Source organism: Zeus faber (assembly GCF_960531495.2).
Source record: "Zeus faber genome assembly, chromosome: 3".
Lineage (NCBI taxonomy): Eukaryota > Metazoa > Chordata > Actinopteri > Zeiformes > Zeidae > Zeus > Zeus faber.
In genome coordinates, this window is record NC_137190.1 from 10,730,899 (window position 1) to 10,753,367 (window position 22,469).

The 22,469-nt window shown below is 46.3% G+C and overlaps 1 protein-coding gene across 16 annotated transcripts in view; it reads right to left on the reverse strand.

Annotated features, from left to right (window-relative positions):
- The window catches only part of celf6 (CUGBP Elav-like family member 6), a gene marked incomplete at both ends in the record, with an annotated part of 142,853 nt that overhangs the window by 40,928 nt on the left and 79,456 nt on the right, over window positions 1–22,469 (reverse strand). For all 16 annotated transcript variants that reach the window (XM_079997827.1, XM_079997825.1, XM_079997816.1 and 13 more), the window contains one exon: window positions 3,601–3,649. In XM_079997827.1, the coding sequence (XP_079853953.1) occupies window positions 3,601–3,649 (49 nt within the window). The remainder of the gene's footprint in view (window positions 1–3,600; window positions 3,650–22,469) is intronic.

The following is a 22,469-nucleotide window of genomic DNA, read 5'->3' on the forward strand; positions in this document are numbered from 1 at the left end:
CAGCACAACGCGCAACAGCTTGAGGTGCTGTCAATCTCTCCCCCTCCCCGGCTGGGGTCAGCCTTCGGAGAGGCAACGAGGAGGCAAGGACGAACACGGCTCATGCACAATGTCTCCCCTCAGCCAGACAGACAGGCAAGAACACAGGGTGGAGAAAACCAACTGGGCCGCGACATTAAGAGATGCTCACAGGGGCTACTGCATATAGAGCAGGGAGGACCTCAATTCTTCTGGCAGTGTTTAAATTTCTACTGAAACGAAGTTCTCGGGTCTAATAAACAAGTGGGGAGAGGAGCGGGCGTAGATAAAAGCAGCCAGAGAGTGGCACTTTGCAAAAAAGTCAATGTTGATGGAGGTTGCTGGGCGTTTCGGGAGAGCGTTGAGACCCTCTTATCAGAGTTAATAAAAGGAGAGGGTGTTGCTGCCTGACCCACCGTCTCGTTTCCCATCAGTGTGGTCTCTCCAGTCTCCGCAGTGGGTAAAGGAGTGGGACCCAGGCTCCAAGATTGTGTTTAGATAATGGCCATCTCCAATCATAGATAATCTGTCCCCATCTTTTCTTCACAGACACAGTGGCAGACAAGGTCAGGGGGAAAGAGATTCCTGGCGGGGCGAAGGAGGAGATAGGGACAGGGCGGCTCCGAGATGATTTACTGCCGAGATTCGCTCAGCTGCCTCTATCACCCTCCGTTAACTTTCTCATCCTGTTGTCTCCTCCCTGCTCAGTCTTTTTTCCTTCCGTACCCTCGCTCCCTCTCTCTCTCTCCCTCCAACCATTCCTCCGTGGGCCTCATACCGAATCCCCTTCTCTGTTCCCATCACTCGCTTCATCTCTCTCCTTGCTCTGCCGTAAGAATGAGAGGGAGAGGGAGTGGGAGTGGGGCATCTACTGGCCCGTTCGGATGGAGTCAAATTGCTTTGGTTTCAAGTGGCGACACGAGGCATTCTCTGCTCAAGCGCCGTCCATGGAGTGAGCGAGCAAAGGGTCCACGCCTCAATTGTCTCTCCATATCTCTGAATTAGAATCATGGCTTAACAGAACTGGGGAGGAAGAAAAATCGGCGGTGTTATGAACATCAGATAAATGTGGACTTGCTGGGGGTGGGAGAGGTCAGCTGAGTCACAGTACAGGAATAGATTTAAGGGCTGTGAAGCTTCCCTGGCTTGCCCCATTCTGTTTGATAATCCAACAGGGAAAAAAAAAAAAAAGAAATGAGTCACTCAGCTTGAAAATTAGCTCCATGATCCACAATGGCAGCCAAGCGGCAGGATTATGCGGCGCCTCGTCCCCCTGGTAATTTTTTTTTTTTTTTTTCGGGCTTCAGTTTTACTACCTCTCCCATGACACACTCTTCTATCCCTGGAGAGAAGTCATCTCTCTGGGAGGACACAGGCAAAGGGGGGGTGGGTTGGAGCCTCAAAGCCGACTTATGCCGGAGCTCCTAATGCCTGCAGAAGCACGTAATCGGGACCTCTCCTCAACTTCCCTTGACAAACAATTCCACCGGGGGTTTGTGTACCTGAACGGCCCCTCGGCGTCCCAGGGGAAAAACCTATGCTTCCTCCCTCCCCTGTAGACGGCCCTTGCCGGGCTGTCTGTTTTCCCGTAACCACAGGACTTAATAGTAAATCTCATTTCATTGTCGGCCAGGGTCGTGGTTTACTTCCCTGTCCTGTCCGGTGACTTCCTGTTGCCATTAACACTCGATATCTCTGTTGGGGCCTGTCTGCTCCGTCTTATTTCATTCAGCGCTCTGTCCTGCCCTGTCCCCCTCTGAAGAAAGTCCCCCTGACAGCGCCAGTCTGTCAGGGGGACTGCGCCGGCTTAAAGAACCCTCTGTATTTCATTCCCGCAGACCGCTCCGCTCCCGACTCTCTCCTCTAAAGAAAGAGTAGTAATTGATATCCAGGACATCCATCCTCCTCCTTTAAGCCCGGAAATTCAATTTAACTCGGAGAGAATGCCGATTGGCTCGTGGCCAGACGCCGTTGGTCGGATGTTCCCCCGGTTTAAGACGGCCATTAATTAAAGTCGTGCCACGAGAAAATAAGAATTTGAATAAGAATTTTAACGGATACAAGCGCGGCAGTAAAAGCAGGCTATCCGATCCACACGGGGCCCTGTAAATCTGGCCCGGGCAGAGAAAAATCACCACACTGAAATACAAGCAGAGTGTGGACAGAGTGGTCCAATCACATCTAATTGCACGAATGTAAATCTCTAACCAAGATGATGTTGTACACAATAGCTTTAGAATGATCTAGTCAATTACTGTGGCGTTTATAGTGGGGGGGGGGCGTTCGACAGAGGCCTGCACTTGGCCATGAGAGGGACGTGAAAGCAGAGTGGCAGAAGTGGCATATGGCTGGGTTTTTTTTTTTGGTTTGTTTGTTTTGTGGTGCATGTTTTCTTTTGATATTGATGTCAATTTTTGCCTCATTGCTTGCCCTTCAAAATAAAAATGATCAAATAAAAAGTACCATGAGTGATGGTGTGAACAAATATGTTTAATCTGTACAGTGAACCTGACATATTTATGAATTTTGGTCAGAGAGATGGATGGATAGATGGATGGATGGATGGTGAGATGAATAGATAAATAGATAATACTATTATAGTGGAAGGGGACTGTGCCTAACACATGGTTATTCATTTCTCCTCATTTTAGGCCCCAGAAACAAGGCAATATCATAACTGGGTTACATACATTACATACAAAACAATTTCAGAAGGGTTTATATTTTTATTACCTGGCCTAGTCTTGTATTATAAATTGCATAGATATTAAAAACAGTAAAAAAAAAAGAATTAATATAAAAATTGGTTGAATATGGTGTAGAGTAACTTGTAGTGTGTGTGTGTGTGTGTGTGTGTGTGTGTGTGTGTGTGTGTGTGTGTGTGTGTGTGTGTGTGTGTGTGTGTGTGTGTGTGTGTCTGCCTTTTATGTGCAATCAGTCCTTACTGTTACTCCAAGCAGACGAGTCGGAAGGTCTTCCACCCGTCCATCTCCACCCATCTCTTCTTTCTCCCTCTTTCTTTTCTCCATCATTCTCTCCTCTATAACCAAATTTGAACCCGGCATCTACCCCCACTTTCTATCCTCTCCGCCTCTCTCTCTCTGTTGTCTTCAGACATCTTTGTGTGATCTGCTCCTTCTTCCCTTTGTTCTTCTTTCTAAACCTCTGGTCCCTTTCTATCCATGTATCCCCCCGTCCACTCTCCCTCCCTCTCTCTCTCCCTCTCCCATCTTTGAACCCCGTCCAGTGACAGTGTGAACCTGAGACAGACCTCGACACAGATGGGCAGTCAATGGAAGCAAGTGACCTATATTAAGGGTCCGTTCTGCAAACCTCCAAATTTTTACTGGGAGCAGAATGTTTAGGATTCCGTCGTCCCGGACGTGTGTGTTTCATGTGTTTGACTGGTTTTTTTTCACAAATGCCCATTTGTATGTGAAGGCTTTGGTACATGTGTATTTAACCATTTGTGTGTGTGTGCGTGTGCGTGTGCGTGTGCGTCTGCGTGTGTGTGTGTGTGTGTGTGTGTGTGTATGTGTGTGTGTGTGTGTGTGTAAGCGAGACCGGGAGGAGGTTAATTACCTCCGCGTCCTTCACTGTCGGCTGGCTTCACCTGGATGGGCCGGTTCATCTGAAGGAACAGAACGAGGGAGGGAGAGAGAGAGAGAATAGGTAAGAAGACAGGAAATCCCCAGCAAGTTGAACAAAAGCAATGGGGGCAACCAACCAATCAATACAATATTGGCTTGAAGGTGATTCAGGATAGCAGGGGTGTGTGTATGTGTGTGTTTGTGGAGGTCTGAGTGGGTTAACAAAGCACATGTGTGTGTGTGTGTGTGTGTGTGTGTGTGTGTGTGTGTGTGTGTGTGTGTGTGTGTGTGTGTGTGTGTGTGTGTGTGTGTGTGTGTGTGTGTGTGTGTGTGTGCGTTTTACGGGGTCGGGGGCTCGCTGCTCCCAGGGTTAATGTCCTGAGTTAGTTACCTTCTCCGAGCTAAACGATAAAACAGAAAATAAAAACTAAAAATAAATCAAGCGAGGACGCTGTAGCGGAGATAAATCTGTGTGGGACTTGACGGCAATGTGTTTCATTAATCCAGGGCGCGGCCTCCTGGGACGCCCAAATTCCCCTCACAGTTCAGCCGAATTAGCACTTTTCTATGACGGAGTCGCGCTGGATGTCAGATGGCACCGAGAGATTAATGCCATTACATCAGCCACGGCCGGCCCGGGGAGGAGAGAGGTCCTCTGGCTGGCCCTTCCTGGCTCCTGGCTCCAGACATCCCAGTCACCCCCCACCCCCCCCATTCACTTTCTCCCTCCCTTCCGGTCTCTTTTTTCTCGCTCCGCCCGTCCCTTCCTTCGATCCAGAAACCCCCCTGAGAGTCGTGACCAATGTGCCATCGCTGACTCCACCCTACCTCTGCTCCCTCCGCCGGGCCAGTCGAGGGGAGAGCCGCGGGGAAAGTGTAGTTGTGTAACAGCTTGTGAAAGGTTAACAGCATGGCAATCAATAAGCAACATCTCAACATCCATTTCATAGCCAGGTGAAAGCAGTGTGTTGCACGGCCAACAAATATAACACGAGAATCGCCTAAAAACCATCTGCCATGGCTTGGGAAAGAAAAAAAAAAAAAAAGTCAAAAGCGATAATAACGGCTGGGCTCCATTTTCGTCTTGGGTTTCATTTATCCTCTCTCTCACGGTGGGCTGAATAGGAAAAAAAGATGAATACTCAATCTTGCACCTTTTCTAAAATGAGAATAATATTCCCTCTTTTTCCTCTGTGAAAAGGGTGGCTGTTAAGAGCAGCCCTTTGAGAGTCTTGCTAAGTAAGGCTTCCTCCGCGCGTTATACTGCCGCTGTGTTTTACCTCGTTATGGTCGCTGGCCTCTCTCTCTCTCTCTCTAACTAGGCCAAGAGGACAGAACCAATGTGTGAGCGGCCGTCGGGCGGCGCAGGGCGACGCCCGACCGTATCAGTCAGCCGGGGCAGCGCAGTGGGCGCACAGCCCTCAGGCAACGCAGCACTTGACAGCATTTGACATGAGCCCGGACCGCGGCCAAATATAGATGTGAGACTGGTGGACGTGTAGGGACAAGCGCATACATGGCGACGCCCCTGGGATGTAATGTACGCGTGCGGCAATATGCTGTGACACCGGAACAAAGCTTAGGGAGACGATGGGAACATCACTCGGACAAGCGCGCAAAGACGCACATTCACCTACATGAACAGACATAAATACACAGTCTGACGCGCACACACACACACACACACACACACACACACACACACACACACGTGTACAAACACATCGCCACACGGATATAAATGCTATCTGACACATAGACACTCTGAGGCAATGAGGTAAATATACATCATCTATTGCTGTTTTTGTTCCCCAAGGCCTGTCAGAGCATTTGACATCGGAGCCGCTGGCAGACAAAGGGAAAAAAAAAAGTCCACATCTGTCTATTAGGGTGACTCCACCACAACCTGGTCCCACGCTTTTTTTTTGTGCTCATAGTCACGATGGTAGTTATGTGCAGCATGACTTTTTTTCCCGTGCTGCACATAACAAAATTTTAACCAATTCATTTGAATCTGGAGATTTTCTTTCACTTTAGAAGGGGTGGGGCATGGGGGCGCAGATACATGCACTAAAACTGCAACTAACCTCATGAAAGTACACCACCAAAATTTTAAATGCATGGATTTAAATTTTGTTATGACTAGCACTAAATAAAAGCAAAACACTGGTTTTGCTTTTTCTCTGAACGGTCTATTAAATTCAAGATTGAAAATTTGAATGTACTGTACCCATCAGCCATTGCGGGAAATATTTCCATGTTAACAGTGATCTCCACCAATCAATGTTACACTTAGCACTATGGATAGTGTAGTACATCTCCATACCATTGTGAATTAAACATGTTTTTCTAAACACAAGTTTGATATCATACAGACGGATTTTACAGGAGCAAAAATAAATGATTATATACATAATGCGTAATATTTACACAATTATTCATAAACCTTTGAAACTCTTACCTTAAAAACTTCAAAAACTACAATTCCGCACCATGTGGTTCTCTATCTTGATGCAATTGCCTGATGGGTAAGGTAGTTATTATTATAAACCTAAAAGAAAATGAAGGTATGGGTGAAAAACAACATGAATGTGTTACTTGGGGTTAATTAGCATTTTAAATTGTAATAAATCCATCCCCTCCACTTACTTTCGTCAAGTGGGTTTTATTTTTAGTGTACGTATCTGCGCCCACTCCTTCCTCATGGTCCCCCATTTCTGAAGTCAAAGAAAATCTCGCCATTCAAATAAATTGGTTTCAATTCCGTTACTTTGTGACTATGAGCACGAAAAAGCGTGAGACCGGGTTGCCCACACAGTGGATTGCAGGTCCATTTTCGAGTGGACCCTCGGCATATACTATTCGTCCACCCCGTCAAAAGTCTATATACACAGTATATAATATTGAATATTTGAAGTGTATTTGAATTGTGCTTTTATTATGAAAAACGGTGACGTTTCCAGCGGCGGCATGTGGCTTATTACAACAACCCCTCACCTCACACCTTGCAGTCCTTGTGAGCCAAGTTAAAGCTAATTTAATTAGGTAGTCACTTGTTTTCCATATCAAAGGCTAATTGTGCACTGTTTTAACAATACACAAAAGCATCTTCAACTCCTGTTATATTCTTTTTCTCAAATGCATTTGAATAGTTTAAACCTTTTGCTTGATTCGTGACTTAAAGTTTAATCTATAAGATCGATATAATTAAATGGCTGTTTTTCATAAAGTGCCAGCTAAAGAAGGTAGCAACTATGGTATTTTTTTTAAACAAAATAATGTCACGGATAACCACTTTAATGACTAAGGAGAACTGTGGATCCTGAGGTCGGACCAGTTGAGAACCACCAAATTTTCAGTTCTTGTAACAGCCAGAGTTCGTGCCTTTGTCCTTGAAGAGGACACTGTTACCCACCTACTCCTGCAGTTAGTTGTTGTAGCCGGATCACACTTAAAGGAGAACAAAGATGAGTAATTGTTCTTTAACACAAGAAAAAAAGAAAAAGAAAAGAAAAATGAGGATGAAGGGAATGGGATATTTAAGCTGTTCACAGGGGGAGTTGGGAGTCCAGATGTTCTCCACCACAGTCATTATTCTGCGTTTCCCAGAGAGAGAAAGCGAGAGAGAGAAAGCGAGAGAGAGAGAGACAGAGAGAGAGAGCGACAGAGAGAGAGAGAGAGAGAGACAGAGAGAGAGAGACAGAGAGAGAGAGCGACAGAGAGAGAGAGAGAGAGAGAGAGACAGAGAGAGAAAGAGGCTCACTGACTGACTGCAGGGCTTTCGTCAGGGTGGAGAATTAGTCTTCTTGTGTGTGTGTGTGTGTGTGTGTGCGCGCGTGCGTGAGTGCGTTTGTGTAAAGGGGAGAAATTCTCTCAGCCTTAAACAGATGACAGACAACACGCTGGCACATTGCAAGGGTATTTAAACAATGTTTTGTTTTTAGATCGAACCAATCTTAAAAAAATATGCGACCTTCCAGTTCTGCGGACAAAGATTCCACATCAACCAATCAGAGATGAGAACATTGGTCACGTGACCTATCGTCAGCTCAAACGCTCTTTGAAACAATGGTTCTGGGCATTTCTGTCAGCGGCAAAATAACTTCTTCGGATAACTTTGATTGTGATTGTCGTACTTGATGGTGAGGAAGTTGTGGTGAAGCTTAATTAAACAAGTGGTAAAGGTAAGAGGTGACCTTGATAAAATTATGAATTAACCATTCCATCCATCTTCACCCCACCAGTTGAATTCTAATTAATTTCTAACAATATTGATCTATAAATTCATAGATCATTTATAAACGTGACTGTTTATTGCAATAAACGTATTGTCCAATTGCTCATAGTCATAGTCGGTCCAAACATTCGCCCTAAATGTCCCTGCATCATCATCTGTGCTTTGAGATAAGTTAGTCCAAGCGTGCATGTGTGTGTGTGTGTGCGTGTGCGTGTGTGTGTGTGTGTGTGTGTGTGTGTGTGTGCGTGTGTGTGTGTGTGTGTGCGTGTGTGCGTGTGCGCTTGCATATGTGCATTTGTCTTGCGGGAAGTTCAGGTTGGTCGAGGTCGTAGGGTCTTTGTCTAGTCATCCATCAGTCTCCGAATCTTAAACAACAGTAATTGGTCCGAACGATCCATTAACAGCCTCTTGAGTTGTCGCCGCAACAAAAGCCATTATACGGCACCAGGTCCACTTGGAAGTTGCTAGGCAACCAAGCGGAGTAGCCTGGCAGGCAAGGCAAGCCGGCCAACACTCCACAGGCGGTGAGCCAACAAACTGGAACTTCTTTCTTTCTTCCTTCCAAACTTTTTTTTTTTTTTTCCCTCCACACTTGGTCTGGTGAGGTCACAGTAAGAAAAAAAAACAAAAAAACTAAAAATGAAACCTTAATTCCCTCTCTCCGGCATGTCCCACTTTCATGTCCTCTTTTAGCGAGGGCGACAATGAGTTTCCAGAGTGAATGTGTTAGCTGTATGGCAATGGCGATGTTACTTTATGGCCCGTACCATATGGTGGCCCCCCGAGAGCTCAACGCACTGCACCTTAAGAAAACACATGTAAATAGACAACACACCAGCAAATGGAGGAAACATCTTCATATACATTTTTAATCTTAACAAACTTCACATGCGCAGCATTTAGAAAACGGGCTACAAACGTGTCGAATGAACTGAAAACACAAACAACATAATGGAAGTGAGCCACGGCATTACGGAATGGAGCCACAGCATAACAGAATTCAGCCACAACATAAGGGAAGTGAGCGACAACATAATGGAACTGAGCCGCAATATAACGGAAATAAGCCACAACATAACGGAAGTGAGCAATAATGCATTAACATAAATTATTTCTTGTCTGTAATTATATATAAGAATTTCTACAACCTGGAGCTGCAACTATCACCAGACCAATCGTGCCACGCGAGACCACCGTGTCCAACTCCTCCATCTGCTTCCTCCATGCAATTAATAAATAGTAAAAAAACAACTTTTATTTCAATCCACAGTTTTTATTTGAGGCATCAAAGGCATATTTAAGTGCGATATTCTAGGGATGATGTTGTGTGTATGTATGATGTATGATGTGTGTCTGTGGTAGTGTTGTGTCCTTTCAAGAACGGCACCACTATTAAAACTTCAAATCTTTTGGGTGAACAAGCGGCACCGAATCACTTCCTGAAACGATGCGTTCATCAGTGAGTTGGCACTCACTCACTGAGTTCACTGGGTTTCAGTGATTCGTGCACAGGGATTCACTCACACAGGGAGAGACTCACAGGTGAGTGAATCCCCCCTTTAGCCCAAAAGATCGAAATCGTTCCCGAACAACACAGGACTATATTGGAGCCAGTGGAAGCCATTTTCTCTGGAATGTCGCACTTAAATGCCTTGGATAAAAACTGTGGATTGACATAAAAGTTTTTTTTTTTTTTTTTCGTATTTATTAATTGCATGGAGGAAGCAGATGGAGGATTTGGACATGGTGGTCTCATCTGGCAAGATTGGTCTGGTGATAGTTTTAGCTCCAGCTCATTACTTGTATAAATTCCTATATATAATTCCAGACACAATATAATTCAGTTCAATATATTTTATTGCAGATAAATCAACGTATTCCATTGTCGCTCACTTCCGTAATGTTGTGGCTTTTGCATTTGTGTTTTCCATTAATGCGGTTGTGTTTTTCGAATTCTAAATTCGAAATTTCTATTCTAAATGCTGTGCATGTGTTGTCATATTGGTAAAGATGTTTTCTTAATTTGCTTGCGCATTGTCTATTTGCATGTGTGCTCTTAAGTTGCAGTTTTGTGTGGCTTTTGCATTTACTATTTTACTGAAAGGGGATCTATTATGCAAAACTCACTTTTTCAGTGCCTGTGCATACTCTGACGGTTCTACTAACACACACGAACTGTGAGATTTGTGAGCTGTCTGTTTCAGATACATGTCCTAAAAGGAGCCGTTCAGCATTGCTGCCCTAACGGACGTCACCAAGGGAGTCATTAAAATTAGAACCGCCCCCCACCTGTGTAACTCCACCCACGGCTGGAGCGCGACCCGCATCGCAGCAAAGAGCTAAGCATGGGAACTACTCTGTTGTTGGCTTACAGACCAGCACAAATCTCTAAAAAGAAAGATTAAAATGGAGTGTGTGTATGTGTGTGTGGGTGTGTGTGTGTGTCCATGGTTGGTTGACTGTATAGTAGGCTGTGGCGCACGATGCGCTTTAAGTTTCGCCAAACTAAACCGTAGATGTATTTTTATTTATTTATTTATTTTTTTTTTCCCGACCTTTCCGTGATTGAATGAAACCAAAAAAGCCTCAGGCCCCGGCGTACCCCGTGCTGCTCCAAGCCCCGCGCTGCTCCGGACTCCTCGGTGAAAGTCAGAACAAACTTTTTAAACGAGGCCTCGAACACCTAATATGAGTACAGACTCAGCAACTGGATTCCTTATTTCTCGCCTGAAATTTGTTCAGAAACAGACGGAGGACTGATAGGGTGAAATCGGTGAAAAGATTACCGAGGTCTGTTACTCGGGGTCTGCGGAGGGTGGCTCCTCCCACCCAGACAGAGCGGCAGGAACACGATGGATTTAGAGGTATGATAGAGTGGCTACAATGCATACTCTGAGTGGTATTTTCAGCAAAAAAAACTTTTAAAACATGTTTTGGGGACCTTAGAGACCTATATTAACGTAGATTAAGGAGCATAATAGGTCCTCTTTAAGTCGCAGTGCGCTGAGCCACCGCGTACCTTTCCCCACCCACCCCACCCCCCTCCCAAATAAATTAATGAATTAAAGCCTCTTTCCAGCACACGAGCTACAGTGCACATAACTCTTGGATTTCACTTTAGTCTTTATTCCCCCTACTCTCCTCCTCCATCTACTCTCCTCATCCATCTACGTTTTCAGCCTCGCAGTCCGTCTTCATTTCTCTGCCTTCATTTCTCTGCCTTCATTTCTCTCTCTGCGGCCCGACCTGTGTCTCTCTCTCTCTCACCCCCCCCCCCCCCCCACACACACACACACACACAGTCTTGGGGTTCAATAACAGCAGGTGTCTTAGGTGACATTTTAATCCCTTATTACTGAGTGCAGGATTAGCCGACAGATCAAGGCAGAGTTAATTATATGAATTCATCAGAGGCCGGGAGAAGAGGCAGCCTTCTCTCCCCTTGGGCCAGGACCCGCACACTATCGCGCACGCACGCACACACACATGCCGTCTGCCCCATGTGATAGTTCCACACCTTCATAAAAGTAAGATAACACATACAGCGGGGTCTACTTCGACTCCCCCCCCCCCCGCAAAATGAACCACATCGACATCGGAGGGAGGACGAATACATTTCGTTTTCATACGTGTGGCAGCCGAGGCTGAAAGGAGTCCCCCTGTCTTGCTTTATCTTTGTCTCCCTCTGCCCCTTTGGCCTCTAAAACCAATATGCTTCCCACCACAGCCCCTTAATGGCTTGATCAATGCTGACAAATAGGCAGCTCATGCTGTCTTGCCTGGGAACTCACAGTTCTGTGTGTGCTGCTGCCCTAAGAGAGCAGCCATCCCTCCCTCCTGCATCCTCTTCTACTTTCCACTTGCATTCTTCTTCTTCTTATTTATTTATGTTTTATTTTTTTGCATATGTACACCCCCCACCCCCCCTCCCGCCCTCTCGCCTCCTTCTAATCTTCTATACATTTCTCATTTTTTCCCCTCCATATTTTCTTTTTCCTATCTCCGGGGGCAGATCTATATTTTTCATTCCGTGATGATGAATCAAATGCAGCCGGAGTCACAAAGGGACGGAAAACCAACAGTGTGGGAGAGAGGCGCCTGCTTATGTTTCATGGTAAAGGCCAATTGAGTGTATGTGTGTACTCTTCACCATGTCTGCGTGCCCTGCGTCTTCATGTCATGTGTGCACATGTGTGCGTGTGCGTGCTTGCGCGCGCTTGGAGCGTGCATGTGTGTGTGTGTGCGTGTGTGTGTGTGTGACACAGACAAGCAAAGACGGGGCTGACCACGCTCGCCTCCATCTGAATACTACTGCACAAGCACTATTCAACATATCTACTCTTTTAAATCTCTTCTTAGAACACATTATTTGACGAGCGCAATAACCGCTGTTCTCCAATTTCCTCGGTATTTACATAGCGTATTCGCTTTGCTGCTATGAGTTTCCTTTTTGTCGGCTTCTGTTACGTGCATTTATTTGTTTGGGGTTTTTACTGTTGGGTTTAACTTGGTTTCCAAAGGCGCTATTTGAATAAAGTTACGAGGGGTCCAGCCCGTAGGCAGGAGCTACGACCACTGTTCATGTCTTGTTTGAACCGGTGAGTGTCACAAACACCTCGGGGTCGAAGTTTCATCCAAATCCATCCACCTACGGAGCAGATATGAGGTTAAAACCGAACCGAGCTTTGACCCCAAGTATTCAGCTGGTCGCGCTTGACGACGTAAACAAAATGAAGGAGATGGGATTTACAGTAAGTTGTTCATGACGCCATCATAATATTTACCAAAGTGCAGGTTCTCATTTCGAATGTCCATGGGCCGTGTCCGGTGTACGGCGTAGACTCGCTCTGTCGTGGTTAGAGATTACAAATTGTGCGTTTATGTGTATGTTTATGTGGCTTCTTACCTGGTAGATGTCTGTGGATCTGTGCCATTTATATTTTTATATTTTATCTCCCTCGTCCCAATTATTTGCCGGATTGATGAAAAATACGAGAAAAAAAAAAAGGAATCCACAAAAACTCGCGACCACTTTCGAGAGGAGTCCAGTCGAAAGTGCAAGTAAGTGGTGCGTTCAAGATCATCCGTCAACCATCATCAGAACTGTAACTCAAATGTAATTCAAATGTAATTCACGAAAAAAAAGTCACCACTCAAATGACATATCGTCTATATTCGTAAACTGACTGAGACTGCACAAGTACTTACATACAACAAGGTAAGTTATAACAAGGACAACTTGTGGTTTGAAGTAAATCATAAATGGTTGTTTTAAAGAAGCGTCAGGTATATACAGTTTCCTACAGATAAATCCACCATACGTCTCTAAGGGGTCCTTAAAAAACAAAAACTTGTAACTCGTGCAAGATTGGACAAACAATTGAATTGATCTTAATTCTTAAAACACAGTTCTTTGGGAATATTTCAACTGAACGGCAGGACAGAAACATGCAGATGTCATTCCATGTTGATTAGTCCAGACGTATGTCCACCATGTTCCTTCTTTTGTAACTTGTGATGCATTTCACAGAAACCAAAACACTGTAACACAAACCTAAAACTAATAGTAGTAGTAGTAGTAGTAGCAGCAATAGTAGTTGTAGTCATAGTCGTAGAAGTAGTAGCAGTAGTAGTAGCAGTAGTAGTAGTAGTAGTAGTATAAGTAGTAGTAGTAGCAGTAGTAGAATTAGTAGTAGTAGTATTAGTAGTAGTAGTAGTAGTAGAAGTAGTAGTAGTAGTGGTAGTAGTAATATGAGTAGTAGTGGTAGATGTCGTAGTAGTAGTAGTAGAAGTATTATTATTATTATTATTATTATTATTATTAGTAGTAGTAGTAGTAGTAGTAGTAGTAGTAGTAGTAGTAGTAGTAGTAGTAGTAGTAGTAGTAGCAGCAGCAGCAGCAGCAGTAGAAGTAGTAGTAGTAGTAGTAGTAGTAGTAGTAGCAGTAGTAGTAACAGCAGTAGTTGTAGTAGTAGTACTACTAGTAGTAGTAGTAGTAAAATAGTAGAGTTTTTCTCAATTGCTCAGACATCATTTTTGGAACAACTCACCATTTATCAGATCTTCATCCACTTTTCTGTGTTTGTGTGTTTCCTGCTCCCAGTTCAAACGTCCCCCTCAGACAACACACACAAGCTGTCAGAAACACCCACTACATGACTGTTACACACTGGAGGCATTCATCCCAGACTCTGCTTCCACAATGTGCACAATAGGTTTCCAGAGAAATAATCTGGAACTTTGTAAAATCAGAGCACTGACTACCCAGACAACCCTTTTCAGGAGGCATCCAAAACAGTGCTGTGAACACCGTCTCATATTAGCAAGACAATTTCCAAAAGCTCAATTTCCAAATTGAACTTGGTCATTGTTAGGATCCATTGTTCCAAAGCACATGGACGTGCCACTGGGCCATGTTTACTGAGCCCGCAACCCTGCTTGGAACTGTGTGTTATCTACTTTGAGCCTTGGCGTTTGCACCCGGGGAGAGGCGTGGCCCTTGAGTTCAGGATGTGACGACTTGAGTTGATTACATTGAGAGCGTGTGTTCGCCCGAATGAACACTCAGTAAACTGCAATGTATGATTTATTCGGGCACTTTTTTTGCGAGGTTTTGCAGAAAGAGTTTTTGAATATTGAAGCATGTGTGGGAACAGGTGAATAGTGTGTACGGTTCTGGGAAATATGTGTGTGCGTGTTTTTGGGAACCAGTTGTTGTGTTAAAGCAATCGGGAGAAACTGTTTTCGACACCCTTAATATATAAAGATATCATCTCAGGACAAAGGAAGAAGTATGTAGTCGAATGTATCCGCCCAAATGACTTATCGTAGGTCAGTGTGCATGCGTTACATGGTCAGCCAAATGAAACGTTAGTTATTGTGCATTATCAGATTGGTTTGCAAATGTTGCTCTTCCACTGCTCCTTTCGCATCTCCTACCATTGCACTCACAACATTAGAAGAAGTGATATATCCGCAGTCCACTGGAAGTCACTGTGCACGCAGTTAAAACAGCGGACGTGCACTGGAAATGTCCATAAGTGACAACTCAAGGTCAAAATCGAAAAACAGCAATTCAACGCTTCAACAAAAATGTTGAATTTTCATGTGAAACAATAAAAAAAAAAAAAAAAAAAAACCAAACACTCAATTGCCGTTGTTCCATTCGGCAACCCCTCGTTAAATGACCTCTCCCTTGATCAACGCCTGCGGTCAGGAACGCGGCGCTCCTCCCCGCGTCGGAGGATTGTTCGGCGCTGCCTTTGTAGCCGTTAAAGCTCAGTTAAACACTGTCTGCGCGCGGGCCGACCTCCCCGACGGAGCCGGCTGAGATGGTGCGGCCGGCGCTTCAGGCTGAATGCGACGCCGCCTCCCGGAGCGTTGGGAGGAGCGGAAACACGGCGGCGGTTCACCCACTTCCGGTGTTCTAGCCGCTCGGCGACCGAACGATGGAAAAAGTCACTGAGTTTGCTTTTTTCCCCGTCAAACATCGGTGCAGCGAGCGCCCTGGTGGGGAATTTTTATTTAAAGATTTTGATTTATATGAATTAAAGAACGGGCGGTCGTTTGGCCGGGTGGTCAAAGGGTGGTCCCATGGACGATGAGCAGGTACGGCAGCTCTAGCGATATAAAATGTCATTTTTTTTTTAACCGTACATTGTTCAAATTATTTTTTGTTTGTTTTTCCCATGAAGAAGCTTCGGTGTAGGTCGTTTAGTAAAATCATTTTACTGTCACTGGTACCTCGCCGTAGCTTAACTATTTTCAGTGTTGAGTAATTGGCAGCTTAGCTAATTCCAGGTACCGCAGCTTCCCCAAACCTCGAACCCCTCGCGAAACAATTTGTCCCCCGAACCGTCAATGGAGGGTGGTGCCCGTTCTCAGTGTGGTCCGTTCAACACCATGAACGCACAGAATTTGGTGACATTTCACCGGCTGGCAGGCGCGCCGCTCCTCCGTACGCCGTTGTACTCCGCCCCATATCAATCCCTCCGTCATCTGCCGGCTGCGTGTCGGCGCCGCTCTGCCCCTCATTGACGTTGCGGGGGGAGAAACCCGGCCGGCGCAGCGGGAGCCAGGCTCTCTCCCAAATTGGTGAGCCGGAGTCTTCGGCAGGCTCCCCCTGGGGCCGTCCAGTCGGAGGAGGCCGTGGCCCTGTCGGCAGGCGTGCGTGCGTGTGTGTGTGTGTGTGTGTGTGTGTGTGTGTGTGTGTTTGTGATGGAGGATATTGGAATGGGGTGCCGGGGGGTGGGGGTGGGCGGGGGCTGTAGCTGTAGCCATTACACATTGCCCGTCTCCCCCGACAACACATGCAGGAGAGCTGTGTCTGCCTCACCATGAAGAAGAGGAGCTGACAGCTCGGCGGGAACAGCGGAGGGGACGGGGATGGGGGGCGGTGTCTCTGTGGGGATGAGGGGGGTGGTGTTGGTGGTGGTGCTCTATTTTTATCTCCGAGCCAGGGTTCCTATTTAAAGACACGGTGGGAGATTGGGTGTGCGGGATCAGCCGCCACCCCTCCCTCCCTCCCTCCCTCCCTCCGGGAAAAAAAAAAAAAAAAAAAAAAACTCCCGAAAAACTCCCCTGCGAGACGCGGCAGCACCACGAGAGAATCCTCGCCGTGTTTGTGTGTTTTGTCTCGGTAATCTAGACCCCGTGCTGTATAATTACTTTGTGAATTTACCTCCCCCACCCGCCTGCCCCTCCTTTACCCTATCCCTGCGAAAGTGGCGTCGTGGCTTGATGTTCAGCACCGCGACCGCTCCACGGCGCCGGCTTGGCCCAGTACGGTCGGGTCCAGTCGGCCTGGCGGGGGCGGGGGGCTTCATTCATTCATTCATTCATTCATTCATTCATAGCACCTTCTCTTCCTATCCGGCTCCGGGTTCGGCTTCCTGCCTCCTCCTGAGGCGGCGACGGCGGAGGGGATGAGGAATCTGGCCGCGGTGCTATTCTCTGCCCCATAAAGCCCTGTTCCCACCCTGACCGCAGATGGATCGCCGTATAGATCACCACAACCAACGGCCGGTGCACTACATTACATTTATGGCTCCCCTGCTCGCTGCACCACCCCCCGCCCCGCCCCCCCTTCCTCCGCCTCGCCCGCACCGTCCCAAAGGTGATGGAACGGGAGAGGGTGGAGGTGAACGAAGGGGGGGGGGGGGGGTTGGGGGGCGTAGATGGGAAATTCGACACGGTGAGACAAGACTAACAAATTAGTCCGAGTGACACGGAGCTTTATGAGGCTTGCGCCCCGCTCCGCCGCCACCAACCCCCGGCAAACGCTTAAAGGACCGTGCCGGTGTCAAATTAGGGTTTTAGTCCGTTTACTCGACGGTGCACACACTTTACATCATTACCCCTCACCATTTTCCTGATGATCGCTCACGTTTTTTGATTTTTGAAATGGTCTCCCTGGTCCCCGGCGACAACTACGGCAACGGTTAATTCTTGCCTGTATTTTGCTTTTTTTTTTTTAAGCAATTCCCTTCCTTCCTTTTCAAGGGAAGCTAATAAACAAAACAAAACGAAAACACACTTGATATTGTTCTTTACGCTTTTTGTTCCGTCACATCTAACTTCATGATCCGGTATATCGTGCGTTGTTTACGCTCTTGATGCTCTCGCACCGTTTGCGCCCCTCTTCTTTCCCCGACCGCCGCATCCCTGCTGCTGCAACAGCCCGATCTCGCGGCGGGGATAAGGAAAGTAGGATGCAGTCCAATTCGCCGCATATCTTCTGCCAACCTAAAACACGACATTTATGCAACCGTCTGTCTTTGCCGGGAAGCGTTGGCTTAATGACACAACAATGCCAACAAAGCGCCGAGAAAAAGAAAGGAAACGGCCGGGAGGCTGGCTGCAACGCTCCGAACACGCCGTCGGCTCAAACGTAATGATGCTAAAAAGTTAGACGACGAGGCAGGATATTCTGAGCTCGGTCGCCTATGGAGAATTTGTGCAGAATCCCTACCGTTCCAGCCGGGCTGAGGAGCTGGAGAGTGGGCGGTGTGTGTGTGTGTGTGTGTGTGTGTGTGTGTGTGTGTGTGTGTGTGTGTGTGTGTGTGTGTGTGTGTGTGTGTGTGTGTGTGTAGTAGCAAGGGGGTGGGAGATAAAAGACAATGGGAAAGGGAGACCTGTGTGGGCATCCCTCCTGTGTGCAAAGACAATGGTTCACAATGCTCAAACCCAAATCCAAATCCCAACACACACACACACACACACACACGCACACACGCACACACAGCAGGCAAACAGCGGCAGCCATTGAAATAATAAGCAGGTAACTCCGCCGGAGCGCCCATCTCTCCGTGGGCCTGACAAAGCTTTTCCACGACGGGTCAGGGAACACGGCTAAAGCGGATGCGAGAGTAAAAACAAATAATAAGTGGAAGGTAATGAAGCACCGTGAATCTGTCAGATCCTTTACGACGCCCTTATAGCCGGGTGCTCGATCACACACACGCACGCAGGCACATACGCACAAGCACAGACTGTAACCGCTGAGGACACTCACCTGTGACTGATCACAGCAAAAAACGGTTAAGAGAGGATGAGGGCTGACAGCTCACAACCACACAGGTAAGAGGCTAAGGCACGGGAACGTGCACGTACACACACACACACACACACACGCACGCACATGCACGCACGCGCGCGCGCACACACGCACACACACACACACACACACACACACACACACACACATAGTGAGATGAGGCGAGAAACACACAGAAATGGACCCCCACAAACACAAACACTGCAGATGGCAATACGAAGGATGGAACAGACACATTTGCGTGCGCATGCACACACACACACACACACACACACACACACACACACAGGCTACTGATGGTAATTGAAGGCCAGGAACATAAAGTCACTCATCAAACAGACACTATCATGCTTAACTGCGTTCATAAATACACATGGCAGAGCAGACAGATACGAGGAAAAAAAAAAAAAATAACGGAGGGGAAGACGCATTGTTATCGTCAGCCAAACGAGTCGGCGAGCGCGCATGCAACAAACAAACACGTGTACGTGGCCGCGCGGGCACTCGCAAACAAATGAAAATGGCTCTTTACTCATGTGTACGCTAGACACATTAACGCACAAAAAATAAAAAATAAAAACCCCCAAACACACATCTGGCAGCATATGCGAGTGCAGGCAAGCATGACCGTACAGACAGAGATGGACACACACGCGCACACACGCACACACGCACACACACACACACACACACAATGCATTCTAAGATGCTGTTAGTGGGGGTGGGGGCGGGGGGGTGGGGGGGCTGTTTGTGAAAATGATCACATCAATCGAATTGATAGATAAAAGACTGGGAGCAATTGATAAAGTGCCACAGTTATTTGTAAGACGAATGGCTGAATTTGCTTTTGAAATTGGACTGGATCTCAGTGCAATGGAACAGAACTCATCATCATCAATGAGCCTGTCGCTGGATTGCTTTCTGCCACCGCCCAATATCTCATCTGGACAATTGGATCCATCTGCCAAATGGGAGCAAATAGACCTACTCATACGGCATCAGAGGTGATGTATAGTGAGTGTAGGTAAAACACATCACATTCCAGGACCACAATACATCATTGTGAAGCAGCGTTGGGATGTAAGGCGTGCCATCAGTTTGTATAAGCTTGTTCAATAACGGGGTTATGAGCTAAATCAAGGGAATACAAGTACTGTAAATAGATACGAAGGAGGGGATGATTCCTCACGCAGCGCGAGGAAAAAAAAAAAAAAAACAGCCTAAATGCAACATGTGAAACTATTCATCATTATAATGTGTACGAGGGCAAGATAAATGCACAGACATAAAGGTGTGGCCTGTTAATGTCAAAAATACTGGAAAAAAAACCCAATAATAATAATAATAATAATTTAAAAAAAAAAATATATATATATATATAATATTATTATTTATTATAAATATAAAAATATAAAAGTAATATATATATAATAAATAATAATTTATAAAATAAATTAAAAAAATGTATGTGTACAGTATATATGTTAGAAATAATTTAAAATGAATTTATAAATTGAAAAGAGAAAGAAAAACATATATACATACATTAATATAAATTACAATTTAATATATATACATATATATATATACATATATATATATATATATATATATATATATACATATATATAACAGAGCTACCAGAGGGTTATAGGATTCATGATGCTTTCCTTTGTTTCCAAGATGGAATGGGGACAACAGGTGTTCTCTTACTGAGGTGACATTGGCTTGTCTCCACAGAGGAAAGTTTGTAGGGAATGCTAAGGTTAAACTGAACCATAATTATTCTTTGGCATGAATGCATGCACAAGGGAAGTAGCGCTCGCACATATTTATGCACTTATACACTACACTTTTATGTATTTCTTTGTCGGAAATAAAATAGCGTCAGCCGTCTGGGTTGAAATGTGTGTTTTCCTGCCACTGTCACTATATCACTCAGTTTATGTCACACACAAAACACCTACACACGTGAGCTCACATAGCTCACCCATAAAACGACACACAAACAGTCAACACGCACACACACACACACACACACACACACACACACACACACACAAACAAACACAAACATTGTCGCAGTGTATGGAGGAGCTTTGGGGACCTGTGCTGTCAGGGAGCAGACCACGGAGCGTCCCCGGTCCCTGCTCCGCCTGCTGTGACAGCTAATTAGGCCTGGCCACAAACCTCCAGCCTGACTGGGTACCGGAGAGCGTGGCACCGGGTGGCATGGCATGGCAGGGCGCGGCACGGCTGATAAGGAAATGACAAGGCCAGCCGATAAGGCGCCATGCCTCGTTGTCAGGCTGAACACGGGAGACCCACCGCGGCGGCGCCTTCTTCATAGGCCCCCCTTCAGTCATTAATTACACTCACGCACTTCTATTAGTCCTCCATTTAGGTTAATCAACAAGCAGGGCCCTCTGCTGACATCATTAGCTCTCGCAACAAGCAGTGGCATTCGGGAAGGGCCCCCTCACAGGCGCTTCTGAACATTAACCCTTCCTCGGCGGTAATGAGCCGGCGTGATCTTGTCAAGATAAAAACCTGCAGGCCCGTCGTCCTCCTCCGGTCAAACCGACGCCCACCCCTCCACAGGGTGGAACCGGGCAGGAGTGCGGCCCCCCCGGGGCGCCATGCCCCTCCTGGGGTTCGGACACACAAAAAAGGAAACACCCACACAAGCCCATTTTCATACTCACACACACACACACACACATCACATGCCTCCTCGCAAACACACAAATTCAAAGACTGGGAGCGGACCTCTCGCTCCCCAATCTTTCTCAAACAATGAACGTTTGCAACTTCCAACAGGTTCACCCTGGCAGCGTTTGGTGTCATAATAAGCATCTAGGATAAGCTCTCTCTCTCCCTCTCTCTCTCTCTCTCTCTCTCTCTGCTGCAAACACACAGACAAAGAAAAGAGGAAAAAGTGCCAAATTCATTCACCGACATGGTTCCGCCCCTTTCACACTAACATCCTTTGTCGCCCCCCCCACCGCCCTCCGGCCCGGCACTGTTGCCTCCACCTGTGGAACGGAATGTTCTCCGTTACCCCCCCCCAAAAGCATTTACCTGCAGAGCGGGGCTGCGAGGTGGGAACAACGCTCATCAGCCATCACAGCCCGCTTTACGAACTAAAGAGCACCCTTCAATCATTTACCGCATGGGAATTGTAGGCCACGCCGAAAAGTAAGCAGAGAGGAGAAGAGAGGAGACGGAGGGGAGAGAGCCGGGAAGTCAGAGGAACCTTCATTAGTTGCCGGCGCTCCTCTTCAAGTCCGCTCCGAAGGCACATGGCTCGCCAATTACCGCATCCCAAAACTTGTGCTCAGGGCAAGGCCTAGCCCTCTCGCTTCCTTACTTATTTATCCCTGACAGGCCTCGCCGCATGGTGTCCTGATTGACTGCGCGTGGTGAAAAATTCATTCTTCCTTATTCTCATCCTTTCTCTCGCACTGATTATTCTGCACTTTTCGAGTCGTAATGACTAAGGCTGCTTTATAGGCCCCATTAGTCTTTATATGGTATTCAAGCAGTGTTTCATGACCAACCCCCCCCACCACAAAAAAACAAAAAGGCCCTGAATAATGTACATTTCATAGTATCACATGGGACGCTATGCATATGTGAATCATAGCATGTGATCCATCGCTATAGTCAACTCTCAGAGTGCATATAAATACTTTTAGGCAATAATTCAAAATTTACATTTTGTCATGACATAATATACAATTTTGAATTTAGAAATAATATTGAATTTTTTTGTCAAAAATCATGATGGTGGATAGAATAAGTGAATTTGAAATCATTGTGAGAGGCCTAATCCGGATTCATTTGAAAACCTGTATTTTTTTTTTTTCTCTCATTCAAGACGGCGTTTCACTCCGTCAAAAAACGGAAATTTGGTTACGTGTGAAAACCGTGTATTTGTATCGTAGTAGTGTAGACAGGGAAGATGACGACGGCGACGTACGACTGTCATATGTTCCAGGCTGTAGCCAAAATACTCAAGACGGTGGGTCGAAATGCAAGCAGCTTCATTATCCGTCCACACGAAAAA